A 24,364-nucleotide genomic window follows, 5' to 3' on the forward strand; every position below is an offset into this window, starting at 1 on the left:
TAGTGCAGAATTTTATGAATTCTGTGAATTTTAAGAATTGAGGAAGTTTTCCAAAGAGTTTTTTTTTTTACTTTATTAAAGAACGACACATAATACTATCCATTTATAGCTACATTTAATATTTCAAAACTTCAGTGAGTAACAGTAGTTCCTGTTATGTTACGACAGCTATAGCATATATGTTTCTCAGACACAGGAAATGCATTCATCCTGAAGACTTTCTTTTGGCGGAAAACCTACTGACTGTTAAGAAAAGTACTGACAATGGAGACTCCTTCCATAAATGCTAAATAAACATCTCCTTACAAAAAGCTTCAGCGAAAATGATATGTGCTTCTTCGTTGAACAACAGCAAATGATTTCATTTGTTTATTATTAATCTTAGATTGTATGGGGCGCCTTCCATACAGGTCCCTGTGTATGGTAAGTGCCATAGTTTAGTATAACAAGTGCGTTAACAGAAACCTGTGATTTGCCTTGCAGTTGGCAATGCTGTTAGAGCTGCTATTATAGAAAATTAATCAACACCTTCTAACCAATCAGATTTGAGAATTCAACAGAACTGTGGAATAAGTTCCAATAATGAACATAATGGGCGCATGGTGGCTTAGTGGGTGTTCGTTTTTTAGCCGTGGTCCTGTGTGTGCGGAGTTTGCATGTTCTCCCCGTGCTGCGGGGGTTTCCTCCGGGTACTCCGGTTTCCTCCGCTAGTCCAAAGACATGCATGGTATGCTGATTGGCATGTCCAAAGTGTCCATAGTTTAGGAATGGGTTGCGTGAATTTTCAAAGCACATGGAAACTTGGCAACCCAGTAACCCTGCCCACATCTCTGCAGCAGATATACCGCTGATGAATAAGGATAGCGCGCCATCTAGTGTCAACACGACAAGTTACTGCAATTATGCGATCATATGCGCTTATTCACGTCACATTACAATACAACGACACCGTTGAGAATCATTTTCCAATCCAGTGACACTCTTTATATCTCTATTATAGACAAAGTTTGTCGAAAGTCAAATTCTGATGTCTGTTTTGTGCACAAGTTCTGCTCAGCTCCTATACGTCATTTCCTCTGTCGTATTGGAGAACATCCTCTATGAGTTCCTAATGTGTGTGCAACCAATTTTCATATTTTGGGAGGAGACTGGAACAATTCTATTTGAACAACAACGTTTTCTGTGTTGCGCTTTGGCATTTGAATGTAAGAGAAAAATGAATCACTTCAATCAATACAGATGAAAACTCCTGACAATATGTTTGGAATATTTAATAAGGAGATTTAAACTTTTATAACATTTATTTCCCCCACCATAATGTTTAGGCCTATACTATTTGTCGATATTTGTTGTTGTTGTTGTTGTTGTTGTTGTTGTTGTTGTTTGAGATTATGAGCATCTGCATGAATGTTTTACTGACATAAATAACTTTCCTTTTGCACTTTTCTTGTTATTATTGAATTTAAATTCCCACTCTAATTTATAACTATTGGTATTATAATCATTACTTTTAAAAAGTGGTGTGTGAGATTTAAATGTATTAATAGCAGTAAAACTGCTGCTTATTTTGGCTTAGGATTATTTTTGTTTACACTACACTCCTACTTCGTGCGGGCAATTTCTTGCAGCTTGGTTCAGATATCGACAGTGCATGTGAAGTTACATATAGAAATGTTTGGCGTCTGTTTGAATGAAAGTTCTGAAAAATCAGATGAACATAAGGCGAGTTACAGCCGATCGTTTTATTGGCATCTCTCCGTAGACTCCCATTGGTTTACTGTCAAACATGGCCCTTTCCAATATGGCGGACGCGTTAACGTATCACAGGGGCGAGTAACCTACTTCCTCCATAGAGAAGAGCTACCCAATAGAGTGGTGCAGGGATGACGTAATTTCGTGACGCCAAAAACCGGAAACGAGTTACCATTTTAGCGCTTCCGGTTCCATCGTCCCGAAATCAGTGGGTGTTTGGAATGGGAATTTTGGTTAAAAGCCTGAAACAAGGTATGTGGTGAAAACGAGCTCAACATATTTTCACGTTTTATTCTACGACATAAAATACACCAGTAATACCCCACTCATGATTTAAAAATAAAATAAAATAAAATAAGCTATTACGTGTATTGAAAAATGCGGTTTCTAAGAAGTTGCTAAATGGGACTACAGACGTTGTCGAGGATATTAAACGTCATCACGCCAAACAGGAAAAACTTTGCAGATAAACTGGTTCAGGTATGCTGTGCACAATTCCCGAAAAAAACGACGATGAAGATTAATCCACAGAGTAAATCCGTATTATGGAAATGTTTTAAAATCATGTTTGGAAAAGTTGTCGGAAGTTTGGTGATGGTGACGTTGAAGTCGCGCGACCGTGGTGTAATTAGTTGATAGCATAGGGTTAGTTTTTTTTTTATTATTATTTCTGGCGACTGTATTTAGGCTTCAGATTTCATAAAGGTTGTGTTAATTTATGAAAATTAACTTGATGGACAAAATGTGTTAGTATTGTAAACGTTTGTTGACCACAGAGGTTTTTATTTTTTGATCATCCAAAAGCCTATGTGAAAATCCTTTTTACTTTTTTTTTTTTTTTTTTAATTATTACTATTATTAATGCAAGGTATCAAAAATACAAATGCATAGCAAAATGTAAAAGTTACATACAATTAATTGATAATGAAAGTAAAGCATCATTTATACATATATGCATATACATTAAAAAAAACAGAAAACTTTACTGAAATAAATTAAAAGGTGAAATAACTTTATTGTCTTAAGAGCTTTAAGATTCTTAGATGATGAAATATTTTGGATGTACTGTTGGACCGCTCTTCTAAAAACAATGAATAAGGGATTTTGATGAGTGAATTTACTGCCGTGAATGTGGAAATTTGCAAGGAGCAATAAAAGATTAATAATAAAGTATTCATTAAATTGAGCTTTTTGTACATTACAGAAGCCAAACAGTACATCGAAAAAATCCTATTGGGTTTTGTCAAGGGAAACAGTGTGATAACTTCCAGGTTACAGTACAAAATGGCGTCATCACTGCACCGCTCTATGAAGGGGGCGAAAGTAACGGCCATATAGAACGCACGTCATTTTTCCAAGCTGAAGCTGGAGTTGTTTAATTACTGACACTGGTGTAAACAAGAATTCTGATTTTCATCACTTCAGTTTGAACGACTCTGTTAAATGGCTGCCGTTGGCGGTCTCCCTCTGCAACGCGCCCTGATTGGAGGTGAAACAGTGGGAAGGGCTGCACTTTGGGGCAGGGAAACATGTATCAATGCCTAACCCTAACCAGGAGCCCTAATAGGTGTGTTCAACTTGGGCTGCGGCTGGATGTAACCGATCAGTGAGAGATGCCGCTTGCAGTCGGAGTCGTCAAGTCGGACACTTTCTGCTTCCCGTAGTGACTCTTGCGCAGTGTTTGCTTTCTTTGGACTAAATGTAAAATTTCTCAAATAAACAGACGTCTAAATTTTACATGTAGCAACCAGAAACCCTTTTCACTGAATGGGTTAATATTTTTTCTGGGTTCTATATTTTTTATCAGTTTTATTTTTATTAAAAATTACACTATAACATTAAGGATACATGAAAAGGGTTTTTACTGATAGAAAAATATGGATTTGTGAGCCTTAGCGGAACTGAAGGTGTCAGAATAAACACGAAAAGCATGTCATCGTTGTCGTCGGTGAGTCTGGCCAATCGTGAAATAGTTTTGTCATTATCAGAGCTAATGCAGCCGCTCTGGAGAAGCTGCTCTCGTATTGCTATCGCGGTACTTTGAGGCCATACGTCACAGTGACATTGCATCAGCGCCATCTCAAGTGCACTGTAGTGGTGTTACGTATGACACTGAAGCTTCAAGCAATGTCTCGAGTATGCAACACAACCTCCATTGAAGCTATGTTTCGGGGTGTGTATTGTTTTCACAGTCACGTGATTGACGGCAAACGAAGCCTAACTTTCTGTCCAATCACGTGCATGATTCGCTTTGCGTGCCGGAATGTTTGAACCCCGGATCTTACTTTACGAGTTCTTGTTGGCTCAGTCTGGTTGGTTGGTTTGTGAGGAGTACTGTACTATGAAAGTTGTATAATCAATATGTTACATTTAAATCATCACGTATTACTTGTCACAAATAATTTGTTGTTTTGTTTTTTTCTTAGTGAATTTTTTGGTTTTGTTTTGGTAATTTATACATGTTGGCATTGCAGTTTGTTTGTACTCCTCTGTACCATGTGTAAGAGTGTTCTCTAAGGCAGGCGAAGTATTGTCAAAGAGGAGAAATAGACTCAGCCTCAACACTGTCAAACAGCTCTTAATTCTCAATAAAAATAATTAAAAACATCGTCACCTTTCTGTCTTCCCACAGTTACACAAGCACTATCACTGCCAAGTAATAAGCACATGTAATACCCAGATGATCCCATCACACAGTATTCACATTTTAGTTCCACACTTTATATGTATGGATCGTTTTTGTCCATGTCACAATGAATGATTTTCATTCAAACTTATTCAGTCACATTGTTAAATACCCAGTCATACAAGTAATATGAATTATGCAAATAATTTCAGGAAAAATACTTGCCATATGCAACTCTGTTAATCAAATATGTGTACATTATTCTTCTGTTACATCATACTGAATTATTTTAGTTCATACTGGCATTTATTGCCATACTTTTAATGTGTAAAATAATTTATCAGAGGAAAAAAATCAAAACACACACATACACACGTGTTAGACTTTTAATTGTGCACATAACGTTGAAACACTGTATGGAGTGTGTAGTGGCTGCTCCATCTGACGGACTTCTTCCACAGCCTTTTGGCTGCTTTGTTTTTTACTAGCCACCAGATGGCACTGTTTTCGACACTGTCGAAGCGTTGAATCTTTTCCCGGAACAGTCAGGGGAAAGCCTCAGTGCTTTGTGAGGCTTCATTCCCCCGTCCCTACCGGAGACCCCCAGGGATCCATGAATCATAGCTCAGGGTCTGCAATTTTCTAATTTTGTTGCAGTTGTGAAATCCATAAACCATCAATATCAAAGTTGTTATGAATATAAATAATATACCCTGGAATCTAGTGACAATATTATGATACAAATGGGTTCTATGGGCTATGGGTGAAAAGTTAAGAAACAAAAAAACAAAATCACAAGATTAATGTGTACAATAACATTACATAGATAAAGATAGGAGTGTACTGTTTAAATAATGTGTCTGATGGTTTGTAAAAGAAATCTGAACCAAAAGTTTTTAGTGAAAGGGGCTCTCATGATGGACGAAAGTGCTTAAGATTAAATTTAACAAAATAAACAAATAGATAGATGATTCATTAAATCATAAATTATCATTTGTTAAATAAATATTTATTTTATGCAATGTATTTTCACCTGACTGAAAAGTTTGAGAACCGATCAACCTGGCCCCGCCCCTAAACCAGACTTCGACCAACATCGATTGGCTGGTGAGTTGCATTGCACTGAAAGGGGTAGGGGTTAGTGGACTATCTGTTTATTTTCAAATTAAATTAAATAAGCAGAAAAGTTACTTTTTAAAGGTTTAACTGCTGCACACTTTAAATTAATTATCCATATTTAAAAAAAAAAACTCTTTAAAATAACAGCTTCAGTTGCGTTTGGATCTAAAACTCCCTCATGAAGTGAAGAAAGAAAGTCACAAAGTGCATAAAGTTCCTCTGAGACTAAATTTCTACACAAACAAACACTTACAGAACCACAAACCGTTCCGGTACTCACCTACAAGCTGAAGTTAACGGGCGAATTCTCGCGAGATGTTGCGCTGCTTCAAGTCAGCCGCCGATCAGCCTGCGCAGCGCCGCATGAAGTCGAACACACCTAACAACCTCTCTCTCAAGCCCTAACCCTAACCCTTAACTCTAATGGGCGGAGCTGAACTTCTGGGCTGGGGCTACATGTGTCGCTCCGACACGTGTAGCCCCGCCCAGACGTTAAGCACCGCCCCTTTCTGCGGGCTGCAGTCAGATCAACTTGACGCGAGTCAAGTAGACCCCGCAAAGAAGGCGGGGTTAGAATGTAATGAGGGCGTGGCCACGTGGTTGCATCAAAGTGTTCGCACGCTGTTCGTGGTTCTTGACAGCAAAATGGCGACGGTTGGCTACGATGCGGCTGCGGATCCGGAGATGGACTCGCTCAGCGATGAGGAGCTGGAAAGGTATTTTAAAAACCCAGATGCATCAGTGTCATACATGACGTTTAAACGAATCAACATTTTAAGTGAATAATGTCAGGTTAAATGGCGCCTTGAGAGAAATGTTGTCCCAAACGCACAGCTTGGAAAATCCCAAGCTCCTGTTTTTGTTGGCCTAACAGGCGGAATCGCTTTCGGGTTTCCCCCCATATTTACACCAGATGATATTCACTCTTTTTCTTCCCAGTGCTGAATATCGAGTGGACAAACGTATTAGCCGCTCGGACTGTTTTTAAGCTTCATTCTGGGTCTTTTTTTTTTGAGAGAGAGAGAGAGAGCTAGCCACAGTGAGCTAAATTAGCTTAGCCATAAGCACAGCCATGATGGTCCTATGCTTTGTTAGACAGTTTAAATAGAATAGATCATATTAGTAATGACATAAAGACAGCTCGGGTTCGTGATGCGAGCATTTAATGTATTGAGCATGGTGTATATTTGGATTTATCGTCCATGTGAATTTAATAACACGTGTTAACTAAACACCATGCTCCTTATCGGCAAGCTGCCTGTCACTGCTGTCCGCATTTAGCTCATCATTCACAGCATAATATCACCTCCTTAAATAGTTCACACCCTCAACGTTTAGTTCCCAAAAAAAGAAACGGTGACCTTTTTATTGGACTACAATACCGCCGTTTTGTTTTTTCTTTTTCTTTTGGCTATGAAGTTTCAGTTTTAATTCGGAGCTGTTTGCCGGGTATTTAGAGTCGGCGGAATAATACTTTAGCTACCTACCGAATTGTGGATCAAATATTCAAATTTTGATGGGAAAACATGAACTTTAATTAACTTTCCTGTCCACAAAAAGGCTAAAATTGCCCGTAGTGGTTAGAAAGCTAGAAGAAGGTAGTTAACTGTGTACATGACGTCATGACACCGAGCTTTTGCTTAGCGTTAGCCGCGTTTCGGTGAAATATCCCTTTAAGCGGAAGTGCACCTTTAATTAGACTCCCTTTATAAACTTCTGGAAGTTTCTGTCGTGAAGCCTTTATCTCAAAGCGTGCGCACACACCTTAACGAGCCATTCCGTTTCGGGAGTGTAACCCTATGCACAGGAAGTGAGGGGTGTGTGAGAGAGAGAGAGAGAGAGAGAGAGGCCTGAGACAGCAGCAGATGAGGACGCTTCCCATCCCTTAGTATTATTGGCACCAAGATGATTTTTCCGGACCTCTTATCCTACCCAAGGTCGTGAGGGAGCCTGGAGCCTACCCCCGGGATGAGGCAGGGGACACCCTGGATGAGGTGCTAACTCATCGCAGGCCACAATTGCGCACACACGGACAACTTATAAATGCCAGTTAGCCTATAGTGCATATCTTTGGACTGGGGGAGGAAACTGGAGTACCCTGAGGAAACCCCCGAGGCACAGGGAGAACATGCAGACTCGTGCACACGAGTGAAAGGCAGGATCAGTTTTGGAGATGTGCTTATTTTAAATTTATACTTACTCACTTCCGGGAAGCGATTCAATTGTTGATGACTCACCCTGTACTAGTATTGTGTTCGAATTGGACGAACACGACTGGGGGCGTGTCTTGCTCTACAGTGGCAGCTCGTTTTCTGCAAGAATGGATGGTGGACGGTTGTGCTTGTTTTTGGTGATTTTCTTTCACACAGTTCCCTTTCCCAGCTATCGCTTGATGGGGGGGCGGGGTTGAAAGTTGGCAGGTATGTGAGAGGCACATTTCAGAGGGGCGTTTTCCCAAATTGGGGCTGTCCAGACTGATTGAGAATGCCACGCTGTATTTATATATCATTGGGGCTTCTCCATCAGTAAGAGCAAGTCATATAATTTAATCTACAATTTAGACGCATCCAACGCGTCCCAGTGAGGACCCCGTGGCTCTCGGTCACTGTCGGCAGTGCTGACACTGACCTTGGGTCAGACATGTATGGCGTAACAACAATAATTCATTAAAAGTCTTCTGTTCTCCATATTTAGCTAGTTCAACAAGCTACTTTCAGGGCTGTTTAGATTCGGCAGTAGTAGTCTACACAACTTTGACATGATAATTGGAGCACTGTAGTAGTGGAGATTTGGCAAATCATTGGCAAATTACAATATGGTATAAGAGGAGTAATACATATCAGGATGTGCTGTAATAGGAAAATAATCCACTACAGGGTTGTAATAGTAACTCTGCTTTGTGCTGGGCCACATCACACCATCTGATGGAAGAAGGGGGGCGGAGGAAACCTCTGAACTAGGGTTGTAGACGGATATTCAAATATTCAGTTAACCACCAGTATTTTAATACTGAAAATCATTATTCAGGTATTCGTTATGCCCTACAACCAAAAGAATTCAGTGAGAGATTGTGGAAAAGAAAATCCACGTCTGGCAACGTTATAATGCATAGATTGGTACTTTCATGCTGTGCTTCAGGACTGAAAAAAAAAAGCTTAATACGCATACAGGGACACTGTGTATGATCAGAAACGTTGTTAAATCCAATCAGATATAGATCAATTGGATCATGATACTTGAAGGTATGTCTAGGATACACAAACAGCGGATCATGAAATGGGTCTGCTAACAAACTGCCAGCGATACCGTAGTGTTGCGTTTCAACTTATAAAAGGAGAAAAACAATGCATTTGACAGTACAACACTTTTTTTTTTTTTTTTTCAATTTAAAAAATTAGAAAAAGAACTCATGATGCCTGCAGTATCTCTGAAAAGCGTATTATGATGTGTATATGTCGTATTATCCAGTGCTTTTGTGCACAAGTACACACACACGCACACACACACAGTGTATACCGCCGACTTTAAGAGTGAGGTCATTAGTTTAGTTCCACCACGTTGTGACCTACATGCATTACTTTCCTGCAGTGCAGTTCTCTTTTCAATCTCTTTCTCTTGCAAACCTGTTCGGTTTTGGTCTAGGGCTAATGTTGGGCATTTTTCGCTAGTTGTTAGCGTTCCTGCAGCCGTGTACAGAATAAGTACAAGGTCATGCAGTGTGTTAGAGCGACACAGGACTATAGCAGGGGCACTGCAGTTGTTTAAAAAAGAAAAATAGAAAATTCCAGAGATAAACCGTCCCAGGCTTAGTGTCAGGTTGATGTATAGCAGGCTCTTAGTCAGGATTAGATCATTTAGAAGATATAATACAAGCATCAAATCTGGAGCTAAAGAGACTTCAGCTTTAGTATGAGGTAGCCTGATTGTGAGGTGATTTTTGGGTTCTTTATTGCCTTTCAGTTACCCTGTTAAATAAATCTGACCAGGTTTCTTCTGTTAGGTCTCAAACGCGCAACATGTTACTGAAACGATTCGATTACAAAAGGAATAGGGGTCTTACCGTTTCATCATATGATAACCCGGTCTAAAAATATCCTGGTATTAACTGATGAGGTGAAAACAACATACAAGCCCGTGGTTACAATTAAAGGAAAATTTTATTATGAAATCTTAGCACAAAAGTCTGTGCAAATCCTTGTATGTGTATAGAGTTTACGATCCCCTCCGAAACTATTGGAACGGCAAGGTCGGCTCTTTTGTGTTTGCTGTAGACTGAAGCCATTTGGGTTTGAGATAAAACGATTAATATGAGGAGTTTTAAAACTTCAGATTTTATTTCCTGGTATTTATATATGTATACGTGTTGAACGACATAGAACTTATCACATTTCATATCCGACCACTCAATTTATGGGTGAGCAAAAATATTGGAACATGTGACTGACCGGTGTTTCTTGTTACCCAGGCGTGTCCTGTTAGATGAACTGTTTAAACAATGAATAGCTCTGAATCCTGAATATCTACTCTTAGTTTTAGCCTTCAGTTTCACCTGTGAAGGCTGCATTTGTGGTTAAAAAGGATAACCCAACATGAAGATCAGAGAGCTGTCTATGGGAGAAAAGCAAGCCAGTATGAAGCTGAGAAAAGACGGGTATTACACAAATATTGGGCACAGCCAATACAAAAATCTGGAATGTCCGGAGAAAGCAAGCAAGCACTGGTGTACTGAGCAACGGACGACGAATGGGTCGGCCAAGGAAAACAACAACTGATGAGGGAAACATTGTGAGAGCTGTGAAGAAAAATCCAAAAACAAGAGTCAGTGACATCACCAACAGTAAAGTTTGGATGGGAGTGTATAACAAAAACAAAAAAAAAGATAAAATCTGTATACTTTGAGTTTTCATACCTGACACTTCAGGACAGGAAGGAATAAAGTTTGTTTGAATAAAATGTCCCCCATGTCCTGAAAGCCCCTTGGGGACAATCATATCTTTATAATTCCTGTTCCCATATTGGAAATGTTTTGTTTAAGTATCATGTCTTGCATTTGCTATGTTGCTTCACTTTGGTGAGTGTTTCAGCTTGTGCGAAGGACACAGGTCTGCTGTGCCCCTTGGCATTCTTTTCATATGTTTATGGCATCACCTGAGGTATAAAGGCCCGGTGAGACCAACTTTATGCAAATGAAATTACATTTGTTTCATTGGAGTGCAGAGAGATAAACAGCGAGGTTGCTGACGTGCAGAGATGCACATTTAAATTGATTTCAATAATGACGCTCTTTGTGTGTCGACCTCACACAATTCTTACTGCAGTGCAAAAGATCTAAAATACAGGAAGAGTATTATTCTAATTCTAATTTTCTATAATAGTTTCCAACTGACTGCAAACTATTCCTTAAAAAAACCAACAGCATGTCAGGATACACAGTCAGGAGGTCAGTCATTTTATTTTATTTTATTTTATTTATTTATTTTAACTGTTTACGGTGGGCGAGAGTTAGCTTGCCAACTCCAAAAAAAATCTTTTAGGATTAGATTTAATATCCCTAAATTCATTTTAACAAGATGAATTCTGTTTATAAAGCCGTGGTCACAAGATTTAATCCTTGAACCTAAAGCTAAAATGCTACGTCGTGTCTAAATTATTTTTCACACAGATTCTGGGCTGTTTGAGCCGCTTGAAAGCGGTGAGCTTCAACCAAACCTTGGTGTGGTCTGCATCAGGTCTGGAAGCTATCCATGCTTGGCACTACACACCGAGTAACGTAATAGTTCACCTTATCTTACTTCCTTTTTCTACTTTCGTGATGGCAGGGAAAGGGTTGTTGTAATTACTGAAACCCAGACTTTCATGGGACTGGAGCACTGTGCGAGTGCTTGCACTGAGAACATCATGAAAAATTCACATCTCCTGCACAGCTCAAAAGACTTTTCATACGAGAACAGCTCATTCATTGTTTGTAGGTATTCCTGTACAATAACGTGTCGTGCTTCTAAAAGGCACCGTTCTTCACCGCTTGAGTGTTGGTACCACAGGAAAGTGATTGATTTTTTTTAAAACAGCAATTGTAGTGATTTCCCGTTTTGCAAACCTGCGTGCCCAAAAGTGACATATGGAATTTCGCAATCGATCCAAGGCTCATAAAGCATTGCATGTGATGGCAAACCTGCGTTAAGGATACCGGCCCCAAAAACAAGTCGAGAATCAGTCATGAGTGAGAGACTTGAGTATTGGGACCAACTGCAATTACTGAGTACACCATAATCTAGGACTTTTTTTGTTGCAATGCATCCAGTGCCACCTTCCTTCGTCGATCCTGCCGGCTTTACTTGTTAACATCTTTGGACGTTTTGTATGAAAATAATTTATCCTAGGTTCTTAAATTATACTACCACACCAATAATATTGTTCAGTATGTGTGATTTGAGTTTATACGGATGTGGAAGGTCGGCTGACCCGAGCCGTCCATCCTTCCAGCAACATGTGCTGCACTCAGCTGTTTCCCATAATTCAGTCCTGCGTTGGCTGTAGTGTTCACTGATGAATGATGAACTAATGATCGCATTGGAGCGGCAGTTCATCGCTTATGTGTCATTACTGCTATGAGTTTCCATGATGAACACATTGTGGAGGGCTGCGATAAAAGAACGGTCTAAAATTCGGAAGTTCCATTATAGTTCAGTTCATTAGGTTAGGACCACACAGCTACAGGACCACACACGAGTGAATAGCTGAATACACTGTTGTTAGCGATTATACTGCAGACAGACCCAGACTGCTCAGAGTACTGTGAAAGATTATAAACGTATGGAGGAAAAAAAATCAGTGATATGTTTTCAAAACACGGACCACTGTATCTTCTGAGCAGATCCTGTCTTACGACTTATCCAAACATGCAGTTATGTAAATTATTTAGCTGACAGCAGCTCATTGCACCAGAGACTAGCTAAAGGGCTATGAAATACCCTCTCTGGTATGATTAATGAAGTGACGGACAGAATGGGCAGAGAAGTATCTTCACTTGTGCCTTCAGTTGAGTCAGTGGGCTTAGTCACATGTGGGAACATCAAGCGCCATTGTAAAACAAAGCATAACTACTTTTAGTTGTCTTATTTATAGCTATTAACTAATGATTATTGGATAAGCGTTAAAAAGTATATATTGTAACCAGTCAGTCATGCTAGTTGTATGACATGTTTATAAGTGCAGAATTTTATGTAACTGGACTGGAAAGCTTGGGATAGTTTGGAACATCCAGTAAAGGACCAAATTAAACATCATGAACTCTAGTTAAATTGTAAAATTGACAGGAATTCATGAAACTGGGGGAATCTTTACCTGACTGGAATTCAAACAAAAAAGGCTGTTTTTAAGGCAAGAGAGGTGTAACACGAAGGCCGTGTCCCCCAATACACTCTGTCTGTGTTGTCGCATCGATAATCCTAATAAACCGTGGTATATCTGTATATAAACAAAATAAAAATAAATGAATAGCTTGTTGCGGTGTAACGATACAAAAATGTGATGTGCATTGTGGAAATGTGCGATTCACATCATGGAAATCCGCATTCTGTTAATTATGCATGTAATGCTGATGCACCGCTTGAATCGTTTCACCCCTAATGTCTTGCATTTAAGTATCGAGGCTTGTCCCTGAAAAGTCACATGACTCGAAACACTCCAGCTTACTGTGGTGACGGTCAGACATTTTGCAAGTCAAAATGTCACGGGCATAATTCTGTAATTGCCCCATACTACTAATACAGTTGCAATCAAAATTATTTAACCCCCCCATAAGCAAATCAGGTTTATTGTCAAAATTACAGACTTTGAGCTGTTTGTAATGAACAAAAAAAGCAAGCATGTTTAATATTTAGTAGCGCACCCTTTTGCTGTCATGACCTGCTGGAAACGAGATGCATAGCTTCTGGCACCGTTCCTGAGGAATCTTAGCCCATTCCTCATGAACAATGGCCTCCAGTTCAGTAATATTCTTGGGTTTGTGTGCTGCAACCGCCTTCTTTAAATCCTACCAGAGATTTTCTACGGGGTTGAAGTCAGGCCCTGTAGAATCTTCCAGGATGACTTCTGCACCCAAGCCTTGGTGGAATTTGAGGTATGCTTGATCATTGTCCTGTTGGAAGGTCCAGTGATGCTCAAGCTTCAGCTTCCTCACAGATGGCATGATGATGTCTCCAAGGATTTCCTGATACTTCAATGAATCCATCTTTCCTTCCACACACTGCAGGTTTCCAGTGCTAGAGAATGCAAAGCAGACTCGGAGCATTACCGAGCCACCACCACGCTTGACTGTGGACAGAGTGCTCATTCTTCTTCCTCCAGACATACCTCTGATCCTATGTGCCAAAAAGTTCCAGTTTTGTTTCATCGCTCCACAGAACAGAATCGCAAAACTTCTGTGGCTTATTTATATGATTTTGAGTCGACTTTTCTTGTGCTTTTGGGTCAGTAGTGGTGAAGGTCTTGGAGTTCTGGCATGGAAACCTTCTGCATTTAGTACGTGCCTTACTGTGCTCACTGAAACCTCAGTGTCTGTCGCCACCAAGTCTTGCTGCAGGTCTTTTGCAGTCACTCGAGGGTTTTTCACAACCTGCCTTCTCACAAATCTGATTTCAGCCATTGATCGCTTCCTTTTCTGCCCCATCCAGGTATTTCATGTATTTTCTTCCCCTAGCCAATTCAGGTATTTCATGTGTTCCAGCTCAAGCACACCTGGTGCAACTAATGAAGCCCTTGATTAGTTGCATCAGGTGTGCTTGTGATTACACCTGATTTTATATTTGTGCTGTTATGAGAGATTTTATTCAGGAGGTTGAATAATTTTTGAAACTGGAGAAATCATTAGTTCAATCATTAGAAAGTTGCTTTTTCAGTTGAATTTGGGGAAACCATTTGAAGCATGCGTTGTGTTGAACTATTTCAATTGCTTTTGTTTGATTTTGTTCATTGCAAACAGCTAAAAGTCTGTAAATATTGACAATAAACCGGATTTGCAATGGGGCTTGAATAATTTTGATTGCTAAAAAATTTTTTTTTTTTAAATAGGTGGTATAATTTTTAACTGCTATTTTAATCAGTGCAGCGTTATTGTAAAAATTGCGCGTGTGTATGTAATTCTCATTGACGAATCTTTGCACTTAACACTCTTCTTCTAGTGAGTGCTTAGACAGTGGTCTAGAAAACTATTACATGAGAGGTGTGCCATTCAGAAGTCATCCTGATTTCTGTGTATGTCCTGTGTTGTCTCCCCAGGGAAGCTGAGGGCTACAAAGAGCAGGGAAATGCTTTTTACGTTAAGAAGGACTACTCTGAAGCATTCAACTACTACACCAAGGCCATTGGTAACTAGCTGTGCAATTCAACTAATTTTAATAATAATGTATATTTGTGTTCTCCTGATTCTGAGCTGTTCTTTGAGAAATGACTGACAGTCCAGGTTCACACGCTGTAGTACGTACGTATGTACAGTAACACTGCCTGGAGAGTTCAGCAGCCTTTTCAGGGGCTCGAACATGTGATTTTTATAAAACATGTTCGAACACTGATTGCAGCTTTGTTCTTTCATGTCTTCGTTTAACAGCAAAAAACAAAGTAGAGCTGTTCACCATAGTAACATGATGTTTTGTGAAAGTTTTTGCGACCGTTCCTTAGAGACCAAATGAAATAGCTTTGTTGTGGTGGTGGTGGTGGTGGTGTTGTTTTTTTCTTCTCATGATTTCTTCCTGGTTGAATTTCCTGTTGTTTGCAGCTGGAATTTACTTTTTGCTTTGATTTAACAGATCTGTGCCCAAAGAATGCCAGTTACTATGGCAACCGTGCAGCTACACTGATGATGCTGAGTCGCTACAGGGAGGCTCTGGAGGACTCCCAGCAAGCTGTGCGGTTAGACGACGCATTCATGAAGGTAAGACGGTGACCAAGTGGACTCGAATCTTCTGTAAACGTCAAGGAAGCGGCAACGGTTCGTTTCCGATATAACGCACTGGACCAGTCATGGTACTTCTGCTCAGAGATATTTCATAAACCCTCTCCAGTTTGGAACGGTAAACTGGGTCAGGACACAGCGGTCCGCACTCATATCGTCTGTTCTGAGGCGCTTCCAGGACTGTGGAGGGGGAAATGCTAACCTAGATGAAATTTACACTACTGTGGCTTTCTGAGCATAGTGCTGCTGTAGGATGTCTCAGTGCCGGAACCGGTTATGAGACTGAGGTCTGTTTGCAGCCTTTTTATGCATTTACGTACAAGCTCTGCGTTTGGAGTAGTGCTGGAAAGAACCATCATTTGGGGAGCCAATATAGCAGTCTTCTGCGTGGTTTCCCCCCCCCAATAATTAAAAAAAAAAGCCAGATGAGCTAATTGACAGATAAATCTGGAATGATTGACAGTTGCGTAGCTGTTTTGAACTCTGATGTGAACCGCTGTTCTGAGAGCCCCACCCCTGAAGGAATATTGAACCAAAGAGTGTTTATTTTGGAGTATATGCAGGTGTGTGGTTATAGTGCACTATGGTCGAGTAAGACGGGTCAGTTTATCGTATGTTTAGCTTCATCAGCTAAACTCTGTGTTAGGGCTCCGCAGTGTCGATGTCATGGAAACTGAGTTACAGTTGCTTTTAAAGTGTTTCCAAAAAAGTTTTCAGAAAGGCAGCAAATGATGTCAAGTGGTCCTTGTTTTTTTTTTTTTTGTTTAATTTTATTTATTTATTTATTTATTTATTTTTATTTTGGTGCAAGTGAGAAAAACCAACATGGAGGACTGAGCAAATATGAGCGAGCCACATTTACATTAACAGGGTGACTTATTGGGATTTGAGCTCATCTCAGTCTTGGGCGTTGGTCTCTTTTAAATATGGGCTTGGTTTTGCCTGAGACTAGAAATATTGTTTGTGTTGTCTTTTCGTTGCACAAAGTTTGACGATGTAATTTTTTCTTCATCGCCTAATCATTAGTGGCTTTCGGTCTTGATTTCCTTTGGACTAGATCTTGACTTGACCTCTGTCTTGTCTCAGTCACGGCTAGATCTGATCCCGGACTTGATGTTCGTGGTCTTGACTGTGTCTGTCATCATCTTGTATCAGTAACATGTCCAAACAACAGTGGCGGACAGCAACAGCAGTGACTATTTTCATTGGAAGGATGGCCGAGTTTAGTTATTTATTTGATATTTGAGGAATTTATTCTAGTTAAACTGGACAGAACTTGATGAAACCGAATTTTGTCCGAAACAACTGCCCAAGAACGTGTGCATGCAGGTTGCTTCGGGGGTCAGGTGTGTTCTCGTTAAAGACAGACGTGAGTTATTTGTAATGTACAGTTACACAAATTGTGCAAAGACGCTTGTAATGTGAAGACAAGCGTATGATGACCTTAATGATGATGATCAGTATATTTCAGTGTCAGTATTTCAACATTGCAATGTTATTTGAGAGAACACATTTGATGTCATTGGTATCCGATGTCATGGACCAGTTCTGCTTTAACAGCTGCATACAGGGGTCTAAATGCCAAGCCAAAACTCAAGCAAACTGTCTCCTCTTTGCCATAGTCAACCTAAATATCGGAATATAAATCTTGTCTTTTAAATCAGCTACTGTGAAAGCAGCATTAATTGTTAATCTGTGAACCTTCAGATTAATTACACGGGTTCTGTTTGTATTGTCATAAATTGTGGCAGAGATGTGTCCAAAATGAACGATTCATGATTTATTTTATTTTTACCCCCCCTTGTCTGATACATTGCTTTTGATTTTGTCCATATCATACCCTCATGGACACTTTGTAAAAGAGGGCAGTTATAAGTGGATGTTGTCCTTATTTAAACCGAGTCAGTGGTGCAAAAATGATTTCTTAGATGTTGGATCATAGCTTTATCAGTCATTCTGATCTGCCTTCTAAATAGCTGAAGAAGTAATAATTAAACTATTAAGCTGTTCACACAGGGTTTTTTTTTTTTTAACAGTTTTAAATGGCTGACTAGTGGTTTTAACCCTGTGTGTGGAGGTAAAGAACCTGTCTGGCTATCAGTTTCAAACCTGGCCTTTGTGTGGTGCCATCAGAGGTCTGAATTAATTCCCTGATCATTCCATGGATGATGTAATGGAAAGATTTTAGTTAATACCCATTTGTGTGTTTGCTCAATCATTCATCCTCTATCCCCCCCAGGGTCACTTACGGGAGGGCAAGTGCCACCTGTTGCTCGGCAATGCCATGGCTGCCAGCCGCTGCTTCCAGAAGGTTCTGGAGCTGGAGTCCGACAACAGCCAGGCTCAGCAAGAAGTAAGTGACAGCAGAGTCAATGAAGCTGGGTGCTATGGATTTTCATCTCACTATTTTCTTTACCCTACTGGATTAAATGTCATGTTCTGGGTGGTCATGGCGTGAGAGTGATATTGGACGGGAGTGGTACTGCTAGTTCGCTAGCTAGATTGCACCTGTAAGTGACATTAAGGAAATTGCAGCACCATGTCCAAAATAATTGCTACATAACTAGCAGTTTATTTTTCAGAACAAAAGATACCACAGCCTGTCTGATTTTTTTTATTTCTCTCAAACTACTAAAGGTTTCCGAATTGGCAGATTAAAGTTCAATTAGGCGAAATTGGCCACTACTAGAAACGGTTTTCCTTTTTCCACTGCTTTTTACTCAGAATTTTATTTATGATCCGTTTGACTAGTGCTTAATGCTACAGCCAATCAGGACAAAAGCTCACAACAACCATAGAGAGCCATGAATTTTTTGTAGCTGTTGGAACTGATATTGAACCAAGGACCATGACCTGCAAAGTTTTATGTACATGTGCAGCTCATGTTGTATGGTTTTGTGTTGCAGCTAAAGAATGCAGAGTCCATTTTGGAGTACGAGCGAATGGCTGAGATCGGCTTTGACAAACGAGACTTCAGAATGGTCCGTGAGAGTCACGTTGACGAATAAAATAATCTGACTGAAGTAAAGATGCTTTTACAGCCATGCAGATAGACTCGAACTGTTCTGTTGTGCGTGTCTGTGTGTAGGTGGTGTTCTGTATGGATCGAGCTCTGGAATCGGCCTCTGCGTGTCACAGATTTAAGGTGTTGAAGGCGGAATGCCTGGCGCTGCTCGGCCGCTACCCAGAAGCTCAGTCTGTTGCCAGGTAACGATATAACGGCGTAAAAACTAAAGACTCTATATGACTTATGGCTATTGAACATTTCATTATGCCTTTTTTTTTTTTGTTATTACTTTTTAACGGGTCTGTCAAACTCTGTCTTGCAGTGATATCTTACGGATGGATTCTACTAACGGTGATGCCCTGTATGTAAGGGGTTTGTGTTTATATTATGAAGACTGTATTGATAAGGCTGTACAGTTCTTCATTCAGGCACTGCGCATGGCACCGGACCATGAGAAGGCCCGTCTGGCCTGCAGAGTGAGTCAGTTACTGCTTCTAATCAACCACAGATATTTGTGTTTCTCGTTACTAATATCACTTTCAGTTGTATCACATCGGACACAGTGAGTTCTTAATATACTGAGAACAGGAACTGTTAGCTCTATTGAAACCACTACTCATGTACTCAAACCTGTGACAGTGTTAGCATACCCTTATCAAAACAGCTTAATTTTGACAAATACATAAGTCTTCCTGTTGGTGCGTCCTGTTATTCATCTAACGTAGAAATATTACATCGGCCGAACGGCCAAAAGCTTCCTAATTTCTAAATGGCTCTAGTTTCCAGGCATTGCTCTTATTCGACTTTTTATACCCATTTTATCTTTTTTACGCTAACGCTTTAACTTTGCCTGTATTGTATAAACGTACTGGCTCCAGTTCAGACATGAGCCCTTCTGAAGATTTTCTAGGAATTCTACATTTAATTTGTCCGTTGCTATGTCAGTCTATGAAGGATTTTGTTTTTCCTTTTCTTATCCCTTCACAGTTAACGACACTTGAATTCTTGTTTAAAAAGGTTTGATAGAGACTTTAGATTCATCACATTTCTATAAACTGCTGTGAGAGGGGTTTTTTTTCCATATTAAAGCCGAGTTTGTTTTGCCACTGCAGAATGCCAAAGCTCTGAAGGCTAAGAAAGAAGAAGGGAACCAGGCTTTTAAAGAGGGCAATTTTGAGGAGGCCTATGGGCTCTACTCGGAGGCCCTGACCATCGATCCGAACAACATCAAAACTAATGCCAAGCTTTACTGCAACCGAGCCACCGTCGGCTCCAAGGTGAACCTTTTAAACCTCTCCATCCACCACTGGAACTGTAGCAATGCCTTTTCCTTTGTATTTCGCAATTAAATGTAATTGATGAACTGTGCTATACATACTCAACCTTCTTGTTAGGACAGTCATTTCTACTTTAAAACATTGTGTTACCAATTGTGAGACCCAAAGCTCAGCTATATAATCAGGGCTAGTTAAAGCTGATGCTGACCCACTTAATCTCAGACCCATATAAACGTATAATGTTGTATACATACACTCGCACACACTGCCAACTGACAGTATAGGAGAGCAATTCTGCCTCTTACACCCATTGCAATCTGTACCTCAATTATTATAAACCATTTTACCGGAGTTGTATCTGCTTCTGTGTTTTCAACCGAACACTGACCCATTTGGTTCTTCTGTCTTCTAGCTGCACATTCATGCACACTGAGATGATCAGTCTGATCACTACATGGGTCTTTTTATATGCATTTATAGGATTAGTATGGTCGTGTATGTTTTAGGCCTACTTGTATATTAAACTTTTAGGGTTTAAGCATGTAACAGACATTGAAAGGTCTTTTTATGTAGTCTGTGTAGATGTACTTAATCCTTGCATGTAAACTAGTATATTAATCATGATCATATTGTATGTTTGTACAGCTCTTTACATGAACATCAGTATCTCTCAATCCACTATGTTTTAGTTAAAGAAACTGGAGCAGGCCATAGAAGACTGCACAAAAGCCATTAAACTGGATGAGTCCTATATTAAAGCGTACTTGCGAAGAGCCCAATGGTAAGTCGTGTGTGTGTGTGTGTGTGTGTGTGTGTGTGTGTGTGTGTGTGTGTGTGTGTGTGTGTGTGTGTGTGTGTGTGTGTGTGTGTGTGTGTGAGAGAGATGCAAATGTGCACATGCTTTTTTCTGCATTTGACTCCTGCAGTTATATGGACACAGAACAGTATGAAGAAGCTGTGAGGGACTATGAGAAAGTCTATCAGACAGAGAAAACTAAAGGTAGGTAGGCTGATCACCTTTTTTCAGTACAAAGAATAAAGGTGGGCTCAATCAAAATCGACCATTATGGCATTTCTTGCTGCTTTACAACAGTGTGTCCTGTCCTTTAGAACATAAGACTTTATTGAAGAACGCTCAGCTGGAGCTGAAGAAGAGTAAACGGAAAGATTACTATAAAGTTCTAGGTGTGGACAAAAATGCTACAGAAGACGAGATCAAGAAAGCGTACCGCAAACGAGCCCTTATGCATCATCCAGGTAAAATACCTGTTACATATAAACCTCTTAAGCATCACCTATTGGTCATATATTAGCTGTATAATGTAGTTAATGTGTCTGTCTGTTTTTCTTTTAAATTTAAAATCATTTTTTCCATCTCTCTCTCGGTCTTAGATCGGCACAGTGGTGCGAGTGCCGAGGTACAGAAGGAGGAGGAAAAGAAGTTTAAAGAAGTGGGCGAGGCCTTTACTGTGCTCTCAGACCCCAAAAAGAAATCTCGTTATGACAGCGGCCATGATCTGGAGGACGACGACATGAACATGGGTCTGTCTCTCTCACAACAAATACATACGCTGTATGAACAAATACATAAGCTGCTTTGCCTTAGTAGCCATGGGTTTGTTGTGTGGGTTTTTGTTGTGTTTTTTTTTGTTGTTTTTTTTAAAATAAAGGTACCTGAGACCAGCAATTCACTTAAATCTAAAAACACACTGTTCTGATGGCTTTTGTAAAGCTTTGAGTAACAGAAATATGTAGTCCCTTCGGGATTTTTATGATCACAGAAATTAAAGTTGATAATTATTTAAATTGTCAAGGAAACTCCGCAGTATTCCCAGGAGCTTGCAAAATTTCTGCAGATTTGGGCCAACGAACATCACAAATTCGCCAATTAGAGTAGTTTTCCACAAAAAAAACCCTCCACAAAATAACTACAAATTGCCTTGCAAATGTTGAAAAAACAACAAAATCAAGCAATTTTCTCAGCAACAATCGCGAAAAAAAAATCTCTGCCCAAACCTGTACGGACTGACTGTGGGATTGCCTAGAGCGTTCAGTTTAATATATATTTAAAAAATTGCCTTGGAGGTCAGCACCTACAGATTTTTAAATATGATCTCGTGTATAGTTTGTAGTAGATCCTTTGTTGGCTTTTTATCCAATCTCATGCTTTTGTGTAAATGATCTAGGCAGCTCGTCAGACCAGAGATTAGCCTCAGGGTTCGAGACGTTAGTGCACAAAGGGAGTTTTCATAGATTTAATTGACCCGTTCTGGTTTGACCTGTGAAGACAGCATGTACAAAATATCATGATTGAAGCAGAATTATTAAAGGTGAACGGACAGAGAAGTATAAGTTTATTCTTTTTGCCTCAGGTTCAAAACCGATCTGCCATGAAGTAATCACTAATGGTTAAGCAATTAAAGAAAACTGTTGTCACCGTAGTCATTTATCTGGACCTATGTACATAAGGAGTTTTATGAAACCGCTTTCACAAATTTTCGGCGAATACCCCTGGCCTACTAAGAAGCATGCTTGTGACACTACGGTCACATTTGCGCATAAACTCTCCCTACCTGGGTAACTGCCTTTCAATTTAAAAAAATATATTTTCTTTCTTCAGATTTCGATGCCAACAACATTTTCAAAGCGTTCTTTGGTGGCCCTGGTGGTTTCAGTTTCGAAGGTGAGGCCTGATTATAATCGATTTATTCACTGGTTAAGCTGTGAATTCTAACTAGACTCACTCAGATTTATCTGATTATAATTTGTCATTTTCTTTGTCCCTTAGCATCTGGACCTGGAAATTTCTTTTTCCAGTTTGGCTAACTGTCCATCCTCCCGCATGTATGCAGTCGACCCACACGGCCTCCAGAACCAACCCCCAAAACAGACTCACCTGTCCCACACATTCATACACACACTCCCCTCTACAACTGTGTGCTGTACCGCAGGGTGAAGGGTCTAGGACCAGCATACAGTCATTCTGTAAACAGCAATTTTAAAAACGACACAATGAAGAGCCCACCAGTCCTCTGCAGTCCTCTCTGACCACACTTCCGATTGCAATTTGTTCCTCACTGCAGCATCGTGAACAGCTGCACATATGTTTCGGTATTGTTTTTTTCTTTAAATTAAAAATGGCCCTAGTTAATTAACCACCCTAGCAAAATTTGCTTTTCCCACATTTGTTTGGTTGTGGAACCAAGATTGGGTTCTCAGAATGTAGAAGGTGCTACATATTGACTGACAACGTCATTCGCAGCATTCATTACATCAATGCCGGATTTGTACATCTCTTCTGTTCTTGCTCCTCACTATGCTGATTTCAGTGCCAGTTATTACCAAGGTTTGTGCTTTGGGCCTTGTGATGCCGGTAGGAAGGACTGTATAACAAGTACCTCATATCAAAATGAACAAAAACGTTCCCAGAGGAAACTCGTTTCAGTTGTTTTTATCTTCTCAATTGCTGATACCATTACATGCCAAATTATATTGTTAATTTTTTTTCTTCAAGTAAGCATTCTAAAACAAGTTGGGCTAAAGTCCTAGCTTGTTATATTTGTACTCTCCATGCTTGCAGTAGTTAAGATCTGGTGTTCCAGTTCCCTCTAGTGGTTCCCTCCAAACATACAAGCTCCACATTTCAACATCACCATTCTACCATTGCTGCATTGTACATTTTACTGGAATGTAAAGTGGTTCTCTTCGTGTTGATAGTTGATGACTGTTTAAAAATAATAATTTTTTTTAACTATAAAATGTATTCATTTTTTGATAATATTTATTGTAAATTCTCGATCCGGACGTGAGCCGTTGAGATGTTGTGTGAATGTTCATTAGCTACACGAGGATCTTAGACGGTGATCTGTGAGGCACACGTTGGAGCCATGCACTCTGGTTTTGCTGAGCCTGATTAAAGATTGCAGCTCCTTAGCTATCTATGTGGAGGAGTTGCTGGAAGACCTGAGTGCAAACCCCGACAGTGCCATCAAAGGATGCTCTAGGATGGGGTTCTTCAGTTCCTGTCCTTGAGAAACAGAGTCCAGCACAGTTTTCCCTGCTCAATACACATGATCAAGTGTATTCCCAGTTAAGTGCAGGGTGAACAATTATCAAACTGTGCTAGGGTCTGGATTTGGAGAACCCGGTTCTAAGACTAAGTTCAAAACCTCATACTATGTTAATGTTGTTTTGGATGTAGTCTGTATCCTTTTTGGAAAAAGTTCATTCTGGATGTTTAAATGTCTACCCTGCATGTATACTTGAATTTTATTGGCCATTTGTTTTAAGCTAAGTAACTAATACAAGGGAAATTCCCGGATGTAACCTTCGTGTACTTATCAGAATTTAAGTATGGGTCTTGGAAAAACGGTTTTGTTCTCCTTGAATTACACTTGTTAAAATGACTCATGTTGCCTGTCCTAAGATCCTCATGGTGCAAAGTCAGAAGAGAAACATTCACATTGCTCTGGCTCGTGCTAAAGGAACAGTCTTGATTATGGACCGTTTTTGAAAATAACCATGTAAATAAACTTAGCCTGTTTTCTGTTTTCCCCATTTATCTGACTCAGGATTGATTAAAACCCTTTTTTTTGTAATATGTTGGGGGATCTTACGGTTTAATACGTTTT

General features: G+C 39.9%; 1 protein-coding gene across 1 annotated transcript; it reads left to right on the forward strand.

Moving 5' to 3' along the window:
* The first annotated feature begins 6,063 nt into the window (after positions 1-6,063).
* Positions 6,064-24,292, forward strand: dnajc7 (DnaJ (Hsp40) homolog, subfamily C, member 7). Its single transcript, XM_017494128.2, has 14 exons — positions 6,064-6,213; positions 14,777-14,865; positions 15,304-15,428; positions 17,689-17,802; positions 18,356-18,430; positions 18,538-18,656; positions 18,779-18,932; positions 19,569-19,733; positions 20,423-20,514; positions 20,660-20,733; positions 20,844-20,990; positions 21,126-21,275; positions 22,354-22,416; positions 22,522-24,292. The coding sequence occupies exons 1-14, from the start codon at positions 6,143-6,145 to the stop codon at positions 22,557-22,559; spliced, it is 1,476 nt and encodes a 491-aa protein (XP_017349617.2). The 5' UTR covers positions 6,064-6,142; the 3' UTR covers positions 22,560-24,292.
* Positions 24,293-24,364: the final 72 nt, after the last annotated feature.

The sequence above is a fragment of the Ictalurus punctatus genome, chromosome 2 (genome assembly GCF_001660625.3).
Source record: "Ictalurus punctatus breed USDA103 chromosome 2, Coco_2.0, whole genome shotgun sequence".
Classification (NCBI taxonomy): Eukaryota; Metazoa; Chordata; class Actinopteri; order Siluriformes; family Ictaluridae; genus Ictalurus; species Ictalurus punctatus.

Coding starts and splice junctions, on each gene's coding strand:
- dnajc7 (XM_017494128.2), top strand. CDS start 6,143: ATGGCGACGGTTGGCTACGATGCGGCTGCGGATCCGGAGATGGACTCG. Junction 18,431..18,537: donor ACAAACGAGACTTCAGAATG/GTCCGTGAGAGT, acceptor GTCTGTGTGTAG/GTGGTGTTCTGTATGGATCG. Junction 19,734..20,422: donor GAGCCACCGTCGGCTCCAAG/GTGAACCTTTTA, acceptor ACTATGTTTTAG/TTAAAGAAACTGGAGCAGGC.